At 35.8% G+C, this 20775-nt stretch overlaps 1 protein-coding gene across 1 annotated transcript in view; it reads left to right on the top strand.

The window, feature by feature from the left end:
• SPATA17 (spermatogenesis associated 17) overlaps positions 1–15842 on the top strand; it is a gene marked incomplete at both ends in the record, with an annotated part of 92178 nt that extends 76336 nt beyond the window's left edge. The window contains 1 exon segment of the mRNA XM_082305945.1: positions 15762–15842. Within this exon segment, the coding sequence (XP_082162071.1) occupies positions 15762–15842 (81 nt within the window).
• Between the last annotated feature and the right edge of the window lie 4933 nt (positions 15843–20775).

The following is a 20775-nucleotide window of genomic DNA, read 5'->3' as shown; positions in this document are numbered from 1 at the left end:
AATATGGCCTGAAAATCTCAGTGCCTTAGAAAGTGAATGTGACTTTTCTACATGGCTGTGGCCAACCCATTTTCTTCCATATTCTTCTGAGGCCACTGTGTCCTGTGGTTCCACAGCAAATTTATCTTTGTATAGTACTACTGTGATGGGAAAATATGGTGGGGGGTGGGGTGGGTGTGAAGCAATTTGTTCTGTTTGAAAATTAGTTTCATCCCTTGTGGGACCAAAAACATACAACAATCATGTGCTAGTGGATGATGTCATTATGTGGCAGAATTATTTGATACGCTGTTCATGCTTTTCCATCCCTGACTATACTGAAATTTATTTAAATTTCACCTTAACTCCATTTTTCCTAACCTTGCAGTGATTGGACTTGAGATAGGTATAATGTATGTGTGAAGCTGTAAACTTTTTCTCTCTCAGATTGTGACTTCATGACAATTTTTTAAAGGAATTTACTTCTTTTCTTTTCATTTTAATTAGTAAAAAAAAGATTACGCAAGTATATTTTCTAATACAGTGTGATATTGGCTAATGAATGTACATCTGTACTATCAGCCTTATTACATGTTTTAAAACTTTTAAGGTCATAGTTACTAGTATGCTTTGTGACAGAAGTTACTAATATGCAATGAGAAGAGCTAGCATGTATTTTGAATATCAGATTCTTACTTCCTCAATCCAACTGCAATGTGTTTTCCCAGGCAATGCAGAGCTGACATAATGTGGCAGCCTAAAGTGACTCTATTGTAGGGGAATTATTAGATGATCTGTAAGAGTTTGCTTGTTACACTAACGGTTTCCTCATGAGCCATGTCAGGGATAATAAGGGTTGTTGCCAAAGTGTGTTGCACTCCAGCAATCCCTGGCCAATGACATGGCTCCTGTGTGATTATTACTGCTGGCATGACTTGACGTATCTATTCAGATGCTCCAAATGGACCCTTAGTTTGAGTTATCAACTGTCTGTTTCCAAGATAAGGCTGCTTTCTGTCACTTTTCTTCCTATCCTGAGTCCTGCACCAAACCAAATCATTTAAACCCAAGGATCTGGTCCTACAACAATACATCCTATACTATTCATGAGAAGTCTATCTTTTGTACCCTGTAGCATATATTTTCTGCTCTCAGAACATCCATTGTGAGTCAGAACACTGCTGTATCTTCATGTGAAAATCAACTTGAATAATTCCCTGCCTCCACATAGGGCGATTCCCACAGCAGCATTACTCTTCAGAGCTGTGAGCTCCTTGGAGCTCAGGTGTTTGGCTACCTGGTTAGGTAGTACAAAAAACGTGCAGCGTTGCCCAATTTAATATCACAGACCAGCTTAATAAGGAAGTGGTCTCTGAAACTGGGTAACAAAAAATGGCTTAAAGTCACTTTTGCAACTTCTACTTCTGAATTTTTTGCTTTTTAAAATAAATGTCATAATGTACTGTTGAGAAGGAAATGTATTTAAAAAGGCAGGAGTAGGTCATATCCAACAGTGGGAACACCAGACATTACCTCTCGTTCACAGGACTAGAATGAAATATCTCTCATTATAAGATGCACCCATTCAGTCTTCCAGGAAAGCAAATGACAAGTTCAATTTTTGACAGTTGACATAATGATTTTTCCAGATTCCTTACTGAATCACTGAGTCATATTTACAGAAATATATTTTGTTATGAAGATCTCTTTCAGAGCTCCCATTGGAAAACTTCTTGAGCTGTAGATTGTTTCCTTTGAGAAAATCCTTAAGGTCACCACTGCTGGGCTGCCTTTGAAAATGCTACTCTTGATATATGTAATGCAAATGATTATTAATTATCAGTGATATTTCAAATTATTTTCTTGGGTGTAGAAGGAAGGTAAACACTGTGAAGCAAATTAAAATATACAAAATGTATTCCTGGCTATTGTTTAACTAAATGAAGAAAAGAATCTGTGATAACTGGAAGGCTGAAAAGAAAGACTGAAAAAACTTTCTGGTGAAGGTTACTGATGAGTTACAGGGTCTGATTTTGAGGGAATACGACAAAGTAGTGACTAAGAAGAGTCAAACCATTCAGTTATTTGCATAAGAAAAGATATTGTCACCACTCTTCTAATCATATCCACTCTAGTGGTTATTTGTAAGGGTTTGTCGGAAACTAGTTGAATATTTTATAAAACCTGATTTTCAGTCCTGTAATTTCTCAACGGGAAAATGCAGTCCCTTGATGATGATCCAAGGCTTTGAAGAATAAATTGATTCGAAAGAGAAAATTAGATGGTACTTATTATACTGTCTAACTAGCAATCCTGTGTCATTTGTCTGTTGGATGATAAATGTCTTGCTTTGCCTACCTTCCTCATTTAATAATGTAACTTGTATGTTAGTGGCATAAAAGAAAATCTTGCTTTTTAGTAAGAACTAAGTTTAACTAATATTTCTTTGAGAGAGAGATATATATGTTTTAACTTCCTAAACAATTCCCATTGTACACATTGCTTAAATATTTTAAAGCCCCTTGTTTAATCAGAAGCACTTTAGATCACAGTGTACAACAACACTTAGAGTACATTACAGTAACTTGCGGCAGAGCTTTTAATGCAAAAAAAATAATGAGTTGAGCTGGAAATGGTAGAGTTTGAAGTTACACGTAGTTTATTTTGTTTATATTGTTTTTAGGTATTCACTATTTGGATATTATTTTGTTTGTTGGAATTGAAAATCCTCACGCTAAACTAGGGAGTGCTTGGCCTTGCCTTCTGATGACAGTTTTGGATGGGCTGTTCAGCATTCTTGGAATTACGTAGATTTGTTTATGTATCTGCCAAACATACTGTACTTCAGCTCAATTCCAATTGCCATGATATTGAATTAAAAAGGCTATATTTTGAAGTCACCTAGAATTCTTTATGGAGCATAGCTGCAAAAGCAAGCTACTTATTATTTGATAATACTCACCTAGACCTTGTTTGTGCTCGTTAAATAAAGTTGAAATGAAAGTAACAGGAAGCTTTTCACAATCCTCTAGGAATTACATGGTCCATCTACATGTTGAAAAATGCAGGTATGAGAACTGATCCTTAGCACCTAACATAACTGAGATATATCAATGGAGCAAGGCTAATTTGCATCAGATTAGGATCTGGCCCATAATTAATATAATTGATATGTAGATAAATGCTATTTAGAAAGAATGTTCTAGGAAAAATGGTGTTACCCATTTTCACAGAAAAATAGACACTGTTTTTTTATTTCATCTTTAAATTCACGTTGCTGGTGAGTTTGCAATTGAAGTCTAAGACCAGAAGCATGTATTCTGGTGACTTCTTGCAACAGATACACTTAGAACTACAGAACATTGCATCTTAAAATGATGCCTGAATGACATATATTGTCACACTGACCGATTATGATTGAATAGTTGTATAATTTGTAATGTTATTAATACCCATAGCTCTTCTGGATGGATTCTGAGAGGTTATGCCAGGTATATGCCCAAGGTGAGAGAAAGACTGCAAGTTTTTGTTGTTTTGATGATCTCTCCAGAGAGCAAGAGTAGACTATTCTTAGAGCAGTAGGACTTCAGCGCGGTAAAAGGGATTTTAAAGTAATCTACATTCCCTGAATAGGAAAAATCACAGTAAAAGATAGTTTCGTGCAGCTATGTTGGAGTGAATGAGAGACTGTAAGTAATACAGACTGCTTGTTGTCTTAATGGTTTGACATAAGTAGCTACTGCTTCTTTTTTTAAAATTTATATCATGAATCAACTCTGAACTCATTTGCTCCATTTTAAATAGCAATATAATATTCATCTTGGAATACACTTCAGTGTTTATACAATGAAGAGCTGGATTTAACATGCCCTTTGTAAACTCAGGTTAAAAGGATGTTACACCATGATAGAGATAAGAAACTACATTCTTTCTTCTCTTGCACTTTTTGTTGATTTCAGCATAAAACACGTAGGGAAAATGAAAGGCATATCCACATAAGGAGTTATTTATGAGTAGGTGTATTATGATCTGTTAATATTCTAGAATGAGAGTTATGGAATTATTCAGGAATAACCTTTGCACTTCAAATTCAGACTTCACTTCTATTTAATTATTTACCTTACAAGCTTTGATGAGTTAATGTACAGAGGTAATAGCACCTGAAGTAAAGGGGGTAAGATATAAAGGCTGTGATGCCCACAGTATCTGTTTCACAACTGTATTGTTTGTTTTCCATAATGAGACTATTTGAGTAGGAATTTACAGTTTGACTGTGATAATAGGAACTAATAATATTCCCAGCAAGTAGCTTTGAGACGTGTTAGGATCTCTCACCTGTAGTTGTATGAAGGAATGACAGCATAAGTGATAAGTGCTTATCATTAGCAACTGAATAACCTGCTCTTTTAAAGTATAAGTTGTTAGGTATGAGAGTCTCAAAGTTAGGGGAAAAAAAGAAAAAGAGAAACAATAAGAACATTGCATATTAACAGACTTTGTACACTAATGCGAAACTGCTTGATTGAGCAGTGTAGTGTCAACCATGTCTTTCTTCTAATGCTAAAAGTAATGCACATAGACAGAGTGACAATCAGAGTACAGCCTCTCATCAGCTGTAATTAATCTTTTAGTTAACAGAGACTAGAAAAGCTTCTCATCAGCCTCTTCTGAAGTCTGAGGCACCCTGTTTTTTGATGTTTGCATTCTGAGTAAAATTGTCCCCACCAGTTCTAACAAATTGAAACACCAGGCTAATTATGGCAGCTAATGAAGTGTGTGGAATGGTCACAGCTTGTCGTGAAACTGTTCCTTCAGCTCAGATTAGAGTTTCATCAATCACTTTTTTAAACTGATCCAGAATTGCTTCTGCCCAGTGCTTGGCATTTTTAATGCTGTTTCTGTAATTGGTTTTTTCCCCAAAGCTTAGGCTATTTTTTGAAATATTACATTCTCAGGATAGGACTTACAAACTCCAGTTTATAAAAAAACATTTCATTATCGCCTCTATCAGCTGATCAAGTGCTAGAAAGCTAATAAAAGAAGCAGAAATATAAAATTTGATATATTGCTTTTAATCCAGCTAAAGGTGGTAATAAAGCATACACACATATATGTATATGAATCATTATTACTGTGGGCTGGATGTATACTGCAATCTCATGAGACATGGTTTGTGGGCTGGATGGTTCAAATCCCACTGAAGGACCTAAATGAAATGAATGAGTTGGTCTTAGCTTATTTCCTAGTGGATTGTGGTCCTACATATATCACTCAAAGAGTTTGGCATGATTTGTAGTTTTTCCAGATGCCCAAGCCTTTGGCAGGAGGAAGACCAAAATGTGTTGCTATTTAAAGAATTTCAACACTTCAGGTCAAATCCAAAGTCCTCAGAGAAGTATGGGAAACTTTACAGTATAACTTATATTGCTACTACACTGTCAATGAATAAATTAGCATATAAAACATTGTAAAAATTCCTAGTTCCTGTTCATTTATAGGATATAACACTACTCAGCTATACATTGAAAGTTCTGCATAGACATTAAAGACATAGATGTTAAAGAAAGTTTAAGGTTAAATTCTTTCCTCAACATGGACAACAGAGTGTAGAATTTAGTTTGGAAGTTATCCAGCTGGAAAAATGAAATAAACTTTTGCTTATGTACTACCATAGAATACGGTTGCACAAGTTGTTATGTTTAGTATATATAACATGTATTCATATCAGAACCGAGACAGCATGATTTTAGTTTTTGAAGTGTTCAACAATCTATATTTTAAATTTGTGCTATATATGTGTAATCCATTTCATTTTTCTGAACACTGTTGAATCTGAAATAATGTTTGGCTATAAATACCAACTGTTCCTCTCCCTGAAGTTTCTTAGTCAGCAGCAGTTTGACAGAACTAGCTTCATGTCAATGCCAAAACAAATCTGTGGCACCTGAGTGAATAATCAGTGTTGCTGGTGCTGTTCCTGAACTGTATCAAAGAACTGGTGGATTTACACAAGAGAAAAAGTGCCATTGAAAAATGAAGAAAAACATGACACATAAAGAAGATATGTTACCATATATGAATAAATATAGACAAAAAATAACAATAGGTATTAGCCTAAGAGCTATTGTTCCAGTTTTATTGATTAGTGAGAACATTTGTGAACACTGGATAGGAGATGAGTAGTTTTTCTAGTGTTAGCTGGTCTCCAAAGTAAGCTGCCTGCAAAATGAGAAAGGCCTTTTCCTGTTTGATCACTTCAATCTCTTCTGAGGGTGGCTTACATTTACAAAACAGGAAAGCTGGTTTTCTCTTTAGCTTTCATCACTGCTAGGGCACATTGCTGACTCATGTTCAGCTAGTTGCCCACCAGGAGCCCCAGGTCCTCTTCTGCAGAGCTACTACCCAGCCTGTCAGCCTCCAGCCTGCTTTGTTCCTGGGGTTAGTCTGTGCTGGGTGCATTTGTCTGTACTATATTTTCTGAGATTCTCTCAGGCCATCCCTTTAGCCTGTCCACATCACTCTGAACGGTAGCCCTCAAGCATATCGATGGCACTCATTAGTTTGTTGTTGCCCATGAACTTGATAAGAGTGCATTCCATCTCCACCTCCCGGACACCGATGAAGGTATTAAACAAGATAGGTCCCAAGACAGCACCTGAGGAAATACATTTGTACCCAGGTTCCAGTTAAAGTACAAGCCATTCATTGCTACCCTCTGAACCTGATACTCCAGACCGTTATTACATCTATTAGTCTGCACATCTAGACTATGATTTACCAACTTGGTTAAAAGGATTCTCTGGGAGATTGTGTTGAAAGCCTTGGTAAAGCTCAGCTAGACAGCATCCACTGTTCTCCTTTGATCTGCATATCTAGTCATTTCATCACAGAATGCAATCAGGTTTGAAAGCATCATCCAGACCAATGTCAAACCAAATGAAATCTAACTAACTGGAGTACTGTTTTCACTGCGTATGCCAAATACAGTGCAATCAATGTGGTTTTTTTTATTGATTCTAAGTGATTACAACTTTTTTTCAAGCAGATACAACTTCATCTGATAAGATAAAAAATATTTGCACCTGAGGATTCAACTCAGAATTTTTCCTCCCTAACTCCTAGTGGCATGATTTTGGCAAGTTAGAGATAGTTGCAACTTGATCTTGGCAGGTTAAACATTTTCTGGCTTTAGTCCAGCAGGTTAAAAGTGGTTCTGAGTTTGTCTTGGCAGTCAACACTTGGCACTGGCTTATTTTCAGCTGGAAAGAGAATGTTGTGGTTGAACAGATTAGACAATGAAAGGGGCAGCTTATAAATGACATAAGTCAAGATACTTATCCCTAAGTGCGTTATTTTCTAATACAAGTCCTGTTGCTAGCAGAGTGTGTGTGATGGACAGGACAAGGAGTTGGTTTAAAAATACAATCATTGTGATAAAAATATGTCCTTTAACTTTTTCATGAGATGCTTTTATGACTTTATATTTTTCTGTACACAGGAATGTAGTGTTAGGCATAGTTCCACCTCAGATTTAATAACTTCATAAAAGGGTTATGTATTACTCATCAGTGTGTTTTCATACTTGACAATGTTATTTATATATCTTAAATTAAGATGAACATCTACTCCCCTCTTCAAAAATATTTTGTTAAAATACCCTGCAAGAAGTAGACATTTGCATATCAATAGCAAATAAACACCTCTTGGGATTCTGAATACCTATTGAACTATTTCAACTGCACATTTGTTTTTTAGCCCAGATTCAGTAAAGTTCAAGGGTATCCAAGTATGAAATAGCTTGCAGAGAAATTCACATTGGTTTCTTAATTTAATTTACTTGTAAAAAAAAAAGGCTACATTAGTTGAAAAAATAGAATATTATCTTTGACAATTTTGGTTCAAATACAGACGTTCAGAAGAGAATTTGGGTGATGCTGTTTCATAACATTGACTAAAGTATGATACAGCATGCACTGTAACTTTCTGTCTGGCAAACTATACTTTTAATATTGATACTGGCTCTGAATATGTCTAAAAGTACCTGAAAAGTGTCTACATAAAGGCGATTTATTCTTCTTCATTAGATTAGCTTTATACACATAAGTAAATTAATTATCTGAACAGTTATTTATAAAGGAGAATATATTTCTTTTTAAAGCATTGCAAAGCTAGTACATGTTTGGGAGGAAGAACCAAACAGTGTCTGGCTTGCAGATCATCAATAAATGGAATAAATGAGCTTAGAGGGTACAGCTGGGAATTCCACCCTTCCTTCCCCTTGGGCAACCACAATGACTGCAGGGTACTAAGTAAATGTAACAAATGCAAATTTGGACCACAAATCTTCATTGCTGGTTATATTACACATGACAAAAACGACAGGCTAGTTTCAGATCCCAGGTTAATTTTAGAGATGCAATACTTATAGAAAAAGTAATTCACTGGACCAAATCCTTCCCCTTTTTTCCTTTGTCCTTCTTTGCACAAAACTTCCATCAAAGCCAAGAGATAATTTGCCTTTGCTTGTGAGAAAGCACTGTAAGGGTTGACACATTTGTAATCCTTAATGAACACAGCTATTGCAAAATATCATCCTATTCGTTTAGAAATATTTGTGCTTTCCTTGTACAATGGCTGAAACTATTGCATTCTCAAAAGCATCGTTATTTTCTGTCATGTCATAGCTTAATTTGTGCGCCTATGGAAGGGTACAGTGGGATACACTTTTGTTCCCTTGTCCAAACTACTTCTAACCATGCAGGACCAGAAATGGGCTCTTTTCAAGGCTAGAACACATCCTCTCCTTCTTTGCACAGATGAAGAAGAAGTTTTAGAGCTTGACTTGTGTTAGCCAGTTATTTTCAGTTATCTCCAAAGCACAAATTAGCACAGCTTAGCTGCTCAGCTAAGAAAGCAAACTTCAGTGAGCACAGATTAGAAGCAGAATACTTCCTTCTCAGAATATTAGAGAAAGGGAGGAATAGAGTTATAATTTCCATGTTAGACTGTCACAGAGGAGCACACACTGCTGTGCTGCTTGCACTGGACACATCATGCAGGAAGTATCTAAACCTATGTGATTATCAGATCAGTGGTTTTTCAAATTCATGAACCATAATTAGAAATCTTTCATAATTTCTAAGAAGCACTGTTTGAATTTGATTTCCTCATTTATAATTCCAAAAGATGAAATGTGTAAGAGTCAGTGATAGTTATAAATCTCCATGAAAATTTAAGTGTAATAATAATGAAATGTTTGTTGCATAAATTAAATAGCAATTAATGTTTTCTCTTTCTGTTTGGAAGATAGGATATTAAAATAGTGTTGTTAGATTTCCTACTGTGAACATAATTTCCTGATCTTTTTTTACAAGACATTATCATAATGTCAATAGAAGACTAAAACTAACAAGTAGAAAAAACTTGCCTGATGTAAGCATAACACAGAAGGTTATAAAGTTGCCTTTTATGATGGCTATACAATATCATTTTATTTTAAGATCTAACAGCAAGTTGATTCAAAGGGTAAGACTTGCGCTTATGAAGTCATTAAAGCAAGTAGAAAATTGCCTTCTACCGTAGTCACCCAGTCTTTTTAAATCAAAGAGTTTTATTGTTGTTGATGATGTTTGCATTTGCAGGAGGTAATTAGGGAATGAGTTAGACATCACACTCAGAGCCTCCAAGCTTGTCAAGAAGAGCCATAAACTTCACTTAGAAAAAACAAACAAAAAAAAGAGCAGGCAGTTTATGAGGGAAATGGGAAATTGCAGAGAATAGAGGGAAACAGAATCATAACATTTTAGGTCAGTTTGACCACCACTGCGTTGATCCACCATATGGAGAAGCTCATAAAGTCTTCATGGAAGCACAGGTTTTTTCATTGCACTTACCCAAAAGAACAAAACTGTAGAGGGTTTAGAATTGGTAGCAGTAGTAGACAGTCAAAGGAGATAGATGACAGCTCCTAGTTCTCCTTCTCTGCATTGCACTGGCAAGCTGAATAGGGAAAGGTGTAATTCCACCCCCTTCATCACAGCAGTGGTCACTTGTCCACTGTAGCTCAGGGAACTCTGATTAGGCACGCTTTTCCCTGGAAGTCAATACCTTTGCAGTGACACAATGAGATTCAGTCCCTAAGGCATGATCCAGGCTTTTGTTATTATCTCTTATTTGAAGGGGCTAGTTGACCCAATTGGTTAACACATTAGCTTTTCAATTTTATAGCCTTAAGCCACAGAAGACCTATTCCTCGGTTTTGGATATTTCTCCACAGTGGAAAGCAAAATTGGCAATCTGTGCCCACCAGCCACAAAAACAGAGTTACGCCAAACAACCGCATCCTGAACTTTATGGCTAATTAGCTGTTGAAGCTATGCCCAAGAAATAGGTTCTGTTGCCCATGGGAAGAAGTGTGTAGCCATTATTAATGTCCCAGCTTATATCTCTCAATAGGTCTTATGAGCAGTGCTGCTTAAAGAGACTAAATGTACAACAGGGAATTAAAAATTATAGTACCCCTTTCACTGACTGAAATATTGTAAACTTGTTTCACTGGGGCCAGGACTGGTGTCAATGTACTTTGTGTGAAAAGTGCAATAGAAGCATTAGTATTTGACAGCCCTGGTTGAAATAAGTGAAATTAATGGAGCTCTTTTCATATACGACAAGGCCATGGCACCCCTTTCATGCTGCTTACAGACAGAGAAAAGTCAATACTTTTTTATTACTTGATGCTGACCTACATTCTGCACTACAAGTGCCAGGCCCACTAATTGGTTTCAGTTGTGAGAAAAGTTTGCCCCAAAGAAACACTGGAGCAGATAAATCAATCTTTTTTAGGGTAGCTTAGTGGGTTTTGAGCACTTGAAATGACATTTGTGTTGTATTGACAGAATGGGTTGTTACACTCATTTTGTCATGTCAGAAGGCCCTGTACTAGTTGGAAGTATTGTTAACCAGTATTGATAAATTTGCTAACAATAAAAGTTAGCTGGATCAACATTTTACTTGTATAACAGCTTGCCATTGCTGGTTTGCTTCCTTGTTAGAGACCTCCATGGCTATTAATAGGTCAGGAGGCTTACTATGACAGCTCAATTTAAAACTCTAATTTTACTATTACAGGCATTAGGATCATAGGGAATACTTAAATATGACCACTTAGTATTAAACAGAGGGGATTGTGGACTATGACTGTACAGTGGCATTTGGCAGTACTGCCTGGTTTTCAAATGAGGTATGCACGCAAGCTGTGTCCCAGCCTTGTGGGGAAAGCAAGATTGCTCAGTGGGCTTACCCTACACTAAGGACGTAACTACTGCATGGACATTTATGGAGAATTTCCCATTGCAACCTCTAAAGTCTTGATGTGTACCTATGGATGTTGGTTTCAAGCTAAAGAAAAGTGAGGTTTGTTCTCTGTTTTTACTCTTCAATAGCATGAAGATAGAATTGGGATACTAGCAGCTGTGCCCACTTTTCAGTTATCCCCTCTGCCACTGATTCTTCTCAACAGACATAATTCCAGCACTACAAAAAAGTTTTTCTGAGATCTAAACCTTTCATGGATTGGTTTACCTTTTGCATAGCACATGGTGTCATGGCTGACATCAGGCAATTATACAGTGTCTTCAGTATTGTTAGACTGGCTCAGAAGAGGACTCGGAGCTCTGAATCACCGCTATAGGTAGAATACTTTTCATTAGAGAGGTTATACAATTTATCTTTGAAACATCTTCATATGCTACTTCTCCTAACCTATGAAGGAAATCTGCATTCATACAACCTAATGCAACTTTAAGATCTATTTATGCAACCAAATCTCTATTTATGCAACAAAATGAAATTTTGTCGTTAGAGAGAAAGGCTATGCAAAACTGTAAATCAGGTATCCTAAGTTTATTGTAAGCTTATTATTCCAAGTTTATCACATGCTTAACAGCTTCATAATTATTATAGACTTGATACATTTGCTGTAGGAAATTACCCGAAGTGTGTATGCAGGAGCTATGGTCATAATGGTACTTCCTGGCCTTAAAGTCTGTAAGTAGATATGCTACTGTTGTTTGCCTATTCTTGCTTTGGTCTGAAGCAGCTAACTCTCTACTTCATTAAATTTCCAAGAAGATACTTAATTGTAATTCCTATCTTATTCCAAAGTGCATTTTTATATTACAGGAAAATGTACAGTACTCTCAAAATTGTATGGAAAGAAACACTGTTAGTGCAAACTTATCACTAGAATATGAGGGAATGCATTTTCAAAGGCCTTCAAGCTGATATGTAGGTCTACAAGGTCTCGTTGGTTAGCCAATCTTATTTGCACATGGCCTGTATTTATGTATGCCTGAATACTCAGATGTAAATTTCTTTAGAATTTGCTTTAATAATAACACTCCAAAAATAAACTATGTGAGCGTTTGGCAAGTCTAATCTATTACATCAGAGTGTGCTGATTGAGACAAATCTTTGGTGGCTTTCTGTCACCTTTTTTGACTCCATTGTTTAGAACTGATGAGCACACATGACAGTCAAGTAGTCAAATATATTGAAAGGGTCCATAGGTCTTGTTAAGCTCTGTCAGCTGAACTGGAGTCACTTGCAATTTACTAGAGTGAAAGGAGTCAAAGCTTGACAAGTTTAAAAAGGAAGTGTTATATTAACTTCATTTGGGAATTTAAAAATGGGTCTCGTTCCTGAGAATTACAGGTCTCTGATGCTGAGAATTATATGGCATGATTTAAGAATGCATTGTGGAAAAATTCCATAAGCTCAGCTCCATGCTCCTATGATCCTGAGACTGCAAAACTGTAGGGTCAATCTCACCAATACATGGGAATTCATATTTGTAAGCTAATTCATTCCAGCTACCAACAATGAGGGACTGATGGTGACAAAAATTTTGAAGAAGCCTGTTTTTCTCCACTCACAACTTCTGTTCTTGCAGCTTCAAAAGGATTACCTGCATAACTTCATACCTTCTATGCTGTGTAGCAATCAGCTTAAATTCAAGATGATCCTGGCATTCTACCAGAATCAACCAGCAGTGCATTGCAGTGCTTTACTGCATGATTTGAACCTACATTTCACCATCAAATTAGACAGACATGAGAACATGGCTTCCAATTCCTTTCCCTTCATGCTTCTACAATGATACTGTGGGACAGACTCTCATCAGCGCTGTGAGGTAGATCTTGCAAGGCCAAGTGGTATTTTCAGGCCTTACTTTCGCACACTGTTGAAACCTGATTAAAATCTGTGTCTTCAAATACAGAAATGGTTAGGGTTCCTTTCCTAAAAAGATATTTATATTTTATATGCATGCTGTGCAGCATTTATCTAGTATACATTCTCAATTTCTTTAATTAGTCTAACTGTAAAGCCAGCAACACTTTTATTTATCCATCAGACTGTGTGATGTTTCCTAAATGTGGTCAAACATAACTGTTGTCGTCATAATCGGAGCCAGTTGTTTAAATGCTCAGTTGTGAGTATCTAGTGAAATAGCTTTAAATAACAAGATAAACAGTACAGCTGCCAACCCAAAGTAATCTTACACTGAGGGGGCGTGTGGCACAGAAAATTTCCTCTTTGTCATTTTGATTTGAGTTTGAAACTGGACCTGGGCTTAGTTCCAGCTCAAAAAACTGTTCACTTCAAAGGCTCCTAAATCGTCCCAAGGAGCTAATTTTGGCAGCCAATTGTTTTTGTTTGGCCAGGCATCCTAATAGCAAAAGCCGTCTGCTTCAGCAAATGAAGACTTCTTCAATGCTCAGACTTACCATTCCTGATTTTATCCTGATGTGGGGGGTGTACACCTTTTACTGGTTTGCCCATCTCACCCCAAGTTCACTGCTTTTTTTGTTAAACTGTACCTAACTGTCTTGCATGTAAATTAAAAATATACTTCCTATTTTCAAAATAAAGTATACTGTATTCTGCTCTGAATTACTGCTTAATCCTAAATTATAGCTGTATTATCTGTTTGCTTTCTTGGCAACTAGAGCTGGGTTTTTTTCCATTCCCATGAACGATATTAGCCTGGTGAATTTACTGAATTAAATATAACTAGCTTCACTTTAGAAGGAAACTATTTGCAGTTATGCTGGAGTTATAATAATATTTATTATAGTAATTATATGGACAACTTTTCCTGCAGTAAGAAGGTACTTGTGATACCAAACACACAATGAAAATTAAAATACTCTGCCATTCTTAAAGTATAATATGAAAATATGCAAATAGGCCGTTTCTGTTGGATGAGAAATTGGGCGGGACCAGGCATAGAGAAACATTAAAAATTAAACCTTGTGAAAAGTTAAGAATGGGGCAGTACTCACTTTCACACCACACAGGGAGTATTTCATTTTGAATGTATCTGTCTACCTTGCGATTTTAAGAGCTATGCACCAGAATGTTGGAGGAATCATACCAAACAGCTTTAAGTATGAGATGTAAGAAATTATATGGTCACAGTTTGACAATACGCAGTGCGGATGAAACTCAGGTGGGCAATGTCTGCGTTTGCATGAAGCTTGCCAGAAGTCGTAGTTGCTCTGTCTGTTTATGGAGATTCAGCTGAATTGTGGTCTGTGAAGTAGCTAAATCTAAATTATCCAGGGAGTGATAATTCTGCTTCCTGTCATTTTTCAGAAAAAAAAAATAAAATAGTTTTCATTCTGTTTTTGAGAGAAAACCAAACCTTTCAAATTGTGAAATGTGTTGAAAAGGTAAAAGCTTTAGCTTTCATTCACTCATGGCCTCAGACATCTTATGAAGATGTTGCATTTCCATGCACTTTCACAGAGCATCGTGTTGACAACAGAAAACAGTAGAAAGTGTTTAGACCAACTTCTTTCTTAAAAATTAATCATCAGATCCTGGAAAGCTGATAATTCATCTGTGGCATGTTACTTTCAGAGAGGGAAAACTATTTTAAGACAAAACAAATATTTTGTATTGCTGATACTATTCCCAGTATTTCAGGGTCAAAGGAAATAATTTTATTAAGAATGCTTTAAAACTTTGATCTTAAACACCATGGACTTGCTAATCATTAGTAAGTAGCTAAATCAAAATACTGTTTAGAATACTTAGTTTATTTTACTTTCTTGTTTGTTGGCTGTATTAAGCTTGTACTCTTAAGGCACAGGTTCACTTGCATTTCTCTTATTCAATTTAAATTTGTAAGCATTTGCATTTTAAAAAATTGAGTGTAATAACCAAGAGCTTTTCCTGGAAAAAACGTGTTCAGCAATCATCCTGCTTGTATTTTTTTCCACCAGAACTCCTAATCAATTTCTTGCTACTAATACTTATTTAATATATATTCCTTTTTTTGCCATTTCTCATGGAGCTTGTTTAATATCCATGTTTTAATGTTAAACAAGGTAGAAAAGTTAAAATATTGCACGGAGATCTTGCTGTCTTTAACTTACCTGGTTGCCAGGGAGGAGAATGTAGTTTTGTATACCATGATTTGCAAAAGACTATAAAATCTAGTTTTTGGAGCAGAACATTTTTGCAATGCCTGTAGTTACTTAGAGTTTGAAATACATATTTGCTTGCAATTAAATCATTCAATTCTTGTGCTCTCTGTCAAAGTAATGTACATATAATATAATAATGTTTCATGTACATGATTTTGCATAATTTACATTCCAACTCATATAATTAAATTTAACTAGAAGACAATATTTAGAGCTCTGAAATATCTTAAAAAAAAAAGGTAAAACCATGAAAGCCAAACTTAACACTTTTTTTGTCTCTCATTTCTTTAGGACTTTCAAACAGTGTTACCATCGATTGTTCTCTTCGAAAAGTTTGGAAAAACTTATTCCAGAAATGGGCAAATAGTGTAATTGTCCTGTAAACTACACAATATAAGACACCTGATAAGTAATCAATAAATGTATTTCAGCAAATGCACAGCAGTATGTTGACTGAATGTCGCATAAAGTACTCTTTCTGTAAAGTGATGTATACTATGTCTGAAGTAGTGTTAATTGATTTTGCTTGATCTTTAAGCAATGTAGTTTCAACATTAATAAAAAAAAATTTTTTTTGCAGTTTTGCCAAAAAAAAAAAAAAAAAAAAGTATTATCTTAGGAAAATGATTTCTGAAAATGCTATATTTTATTTAATGTAAATCCTTTAGGATACAAACCCAGAGTAATCAAGTAAAAGACTTAGAATCACATTGTATTTATTACAGATTTGTAAGTGAGGTTAATGCTAAAAAAAGAAAAGAAGTTTAAAAGTTACATTTGTTGTTTTTTCTCACAACTATAAATGTATCTGGTTCATCATTGCTGTTCATCATTTTCAGTGTTAGTATACATCCTTTTTGGGTACTGATCCATCGCTTCAGAAGGACAGGATAGGCTATTTGCACGGAAGATACTATTTTAAATCCTTTTAGCTCTTCTGTGGGTGATATAATATCAGTGTTGAAAAAATAAAGTTCTAACAACATATACACCTTATTATTAGATCAGTTTTTCTATATCCACTTAATTTTCTTTATCAATAGCTGTGTATTTACTCCTAGTCCTGTGTTAAGCAGACTGATATGCGGGCACATAACCATGTGATGCTTGGCAAAGAACACACGTGATCACACAAAACTGATATTTGTTTGAGTGTCTTCAGAGCCCATTAACTTCAAAAGACTCAAAGAATTCAGCATCATGGGAAGACTTCACCATTTCTTAAGAGCAAATCATAAGCTTTCTTAAAATTATGAGTGAAATTTTACAGGAGTTTTATGCTGAATTCTCTAGGATACCATGCTTGCTTTTCATATCATTTGACTATATTTGAATCAAATATATCTGTTTATAATATTCAAATCAGTTACTCAATGGTAGGCTTTTTATTACTGAATTCTGTTATGTGGTTCTTTGTCCTCTACAAATGTGCAGAAAATCTCCATCAGATGTCTGTATGAATACTTTCTGAACCAGGAGTCACAAATTTCACTTCCACAGGTTTTCAGCTGTCAGCCTATGTGAAAAAGTTTTACTGCTATCATACACAAGAATAAAAGCACTTTCAATTCCATTACAGTAGGTTATGAGTGCAGGCACCGGGCTGTAGTGTTGTTACTTTTTGGAGTCTGTCATTTTCAAGCTTTGAAAAGTTTATTCTTCTGCATGGCGATGAGAAATTAACTCTGGGAAGGGAGAAGCAGCCACCTCAGTGGCTGAGTCTCCCCGATAAGAGTTAATCCGATCAAATATATCAGAGTGCTTTAGTTGTTCTTGGAAGGGATTGAACATGAGACACTTGTGCAAAACTGTTGATGAATAAAGATGCCACAGTAATTTTTATATGTGAGAGCTATCTATTTGATTGCTTCAGCTTTAAGGTAGTTCATCACAGTAATTCACCCTGTGTTGCCTCTTTAACTTCATACCACAGTTTCCCATCAGTCCGATTAGAAATGGCATTGCCTTTATCAGATTAATCTTTCTTTCTTTTTCTTCCTTTCAGTATCTCTGACCCCAGAACAAAACAAAGCCTACCACGCAGACCAGCACTGCACTGGCAGTAGTGCTCATAGCTAAGGGTCTGGAGCACAGATAGGGGTTAAAACCAACACTTCTAATTTTAATTGTTTGATACATACACACTTTTCCTCCTCTTAAGAAAAAAAACTTTTCCATTTCTAAGCAGCTACTTCCCAGAAACCTTCTTAAACAAAAACAGGTCTGTTCATCTTATTAGATAAATAAACATCCACAAAATTGATAAAGTAGCAATGATATTACCTGCCAGGTTTGTGTTTTGGGGTTCTTTTGCAAATTTTATTTCATAAGGAATCCAATACTTTTCTTTAACTGGAGTTCACATAGAATTTATGATGTCATTCATAAGCATATAATATCCAAACTATTTTGTGTGGCCACACCATAACCCCAGAATCCTTTCATTTCTCATTAAGTACCTTCAGCACTTATTCAGTACATTCATACAAACCATTGATAATTATTCTAGTGGGACCTCTACCAATTCTTCCATTATATACAGACTTTTTATTATTTTTATCACTCTCTTAAACTGCATATAAACGCATGCAGAGAGTTAACAGAGGACTAGCTTGAAGATTTTTTTAAATATAAAAGCATATCAATCTATGAAACTTTAGATGGATCCTGACTTTTTCTTTTAGTTTTAACTCCCATTCAGATACTGCACAGTCCAGGAACTTTTGCTAGCATGGGCTAGAGAACCTGCCTCCACATTTTTTTTTCTATATATGGATGAGGCTGATTGATAGAGAAAACTCCCAATATTAAAAGGAACAGCTAGTAATAATTTAAGAACCCAGTCTTGGGATACTTTCAGTATGTTGGACTCCCTTGATTACAAAAGGAACTCAGAATACATAATATAGCGCAGGGGGCACCGGTAGGTTTTTATTATGTAGAGGAGTTAGACATCATGAACGATTCAAAAAATAATGCGGAAGTGAATGCTAGCAACTCTGCACTGTATAGGAAAGGAGATAAAAGATAAATTTTAGCCCTGGGGTGGACCTAATTTCTGTGACTCTAGGATAGACTACCACTTCCATTTGGTAACCTTCTGTGGCAAGCAAGTGAATGTGTCTGTCTGGCAAAGAAAGTTTTGTTTTGCTGTCTTAAGTCAAAATGTTTGCATGTCACAAACTTACAGTTTTTATGTAAAGCCAGTTAAAGCTATAATTTTGATATTTTTATTCACTGCAATAGTATAGTGAACAAGACAGTAAGAATTTTGATAATGTCATTACGTAACCAGTCTGTCTATCAATATAAACAGGGATTGTGTGATTTTACTTTATTCCTGTTTATCTTTCTTATTGATATAATTTACCATATCACTTTTAATTACCAAATTACTTTTTGTAATATATTTCAGTAATTTATTTCTAATATTTTATTTATTGTAGGATTTCCTTATTAATAGAATTGTTGTTTTATATGATTCCAATACTGAATGGTGTGTACTTTGGAGAGGATTCTTCTGGTTTATAGGGGATGTTACAATCTGTTCTGACAGTACAAAATCTTAACAACACAGAATGGGTATAGAAAGAGGCTCCGGGAAAGGAACGCTCTGAAAATTTGAAATGGACTCATGGATCTTGATGAGTCTGGAAGATATGTAGCCTCTTAGAAATGTAGCTGGCTATGGCATTTAGCAAACTACTCACAGCAGTACCTAAAAATCAAAGAGAGTCACTGTGATGCCAAAGAAATAGACAAATATAAGAAGCTGTATATCCATCTTCAGAAAAAAGAAGTGTAATTACTCTAATTGCCCCATTAATGTATTTCAGTCAATTGTGTTTGAACAAATGTGAATAGTAAAACATATATAGCCAAACTATACCAAAGCAACCTGGTTGCTGTTTTCTGCAGTAACAAAATATGGCCTTCAGCTTGCAGTGAGATGCGCACGATCCTTGCTTTTCAGCCACAGAAACACAAATGTTTTTTGTGATTTGGACTGATTTAGTCCACATGTACAGAGGAAAAAGATTCCTGTTGGGCTTTTTCGTACTGCGTGACTGAAGAGGCTTATCAAATACCTCTAGCAAGCAGCACTTACTGGGAAGAGCCAGCTTCCACTGTCATACCAGCTCACTACCAGAATATCTCTGATATGTCACTTAGATATCTTTGTCTAATGCATAAAAAGCCTGGAACTTAATACTTTCATGTCCACTGATACCTGAGCAATTTGTATAGATCATAGATCTTGAGAGAGTCAAATAATAGTGTTATTTCTTTCTATATCAGATACACTGGCCTACATGCCAGGTGCTAAGGATTCAAAGCCTCTGTGCTAATGACCAGTGATCTTCGGGTTTAATCACAACCAGGGATCACAGCACTCATAAAAAGGATGCAGGCAAAGCCATTAAAATGGAACAGTTGCTCACACCATCTCACATCATGAGAAGTTTCAGGGATATTAGAAAATGTCTGGTAACATCTTTTCTTACCAAAACTATCTGCTGTTACTCAGTGAATTAAAGATGTTTTAGTGTTGCTGCCCAATAATTTTCTTTGATTCCTACATAGCTGGTGTTGTAAAAACATAAAATCTCTTAATTTAGGTAATTTAAGAACTGTCTTCTGGGCTGATCCAAGATGTTGTCAACACTTGTCAGAGAAAAGATTTAGCTTGTAATGCCCTCTAGAGGCAGAATTGCTATAATAGTGTTGACCACAGGTTTACTTTACGCTTTTCTGGTCCAAAGGCGATGCTGTAGCTTTCAAGCAACAACTTGTTTTTTTCCTTTTTTTTTTTTCTTCTTTTCCTTTTTTTTTTTTTCTTTTAAATAAGCCACACTTCACATTTCTGTAGGAGCAGAGGTCTAGAACCGTTAGGGGCTCTGCAGCTGATCTAGATGCCTCATTCTGGACGTGTACTGAAGTTGTCTCCAGCTGAGATGTGGCCATATTTAAACTGCAAAGCAAAATGGTGGTGCTTGTAAACACTAATGGAGTTTGACATGCCAATGCTTGACATTGAATAGACTCTGAAAGCATCAAAATTTAAAAATATTTCTAACAGCTTACTGTTGTTCCAAAGGATGTGTTTGCAACATGCCTTTCATAAATCCGGGGTCCTCAATCTAATGAGTTTAGAAGTCCTGCATAGTAGAGTTTGTTAGAAGGACGAGGAGCTCTGTCTTTTACTGGCAGCCATACTCTGAATAGAAGCGGATGTGTGTAATTGCTTAATTTTAAAATCTGGATTACCGCATATTAAAACAGAAACACTACAACTACAAAGGAG

The sequence above is a fragment of the Platalea leucorodia genome (assembly GCF_965183815.1).
Source record: "Platalea leucorodia genome assembly, chromosome: 3".
Taxonomy (NCBI): Eukaryota; Metazoa; Chordata; class Aves; order Pelecaniformes; family Threskiornithidae; genus Platalea; species Platalea leucorodia.
This window is presented reverse-complemented; position numbering and strand designations above follow the sequence as displayed.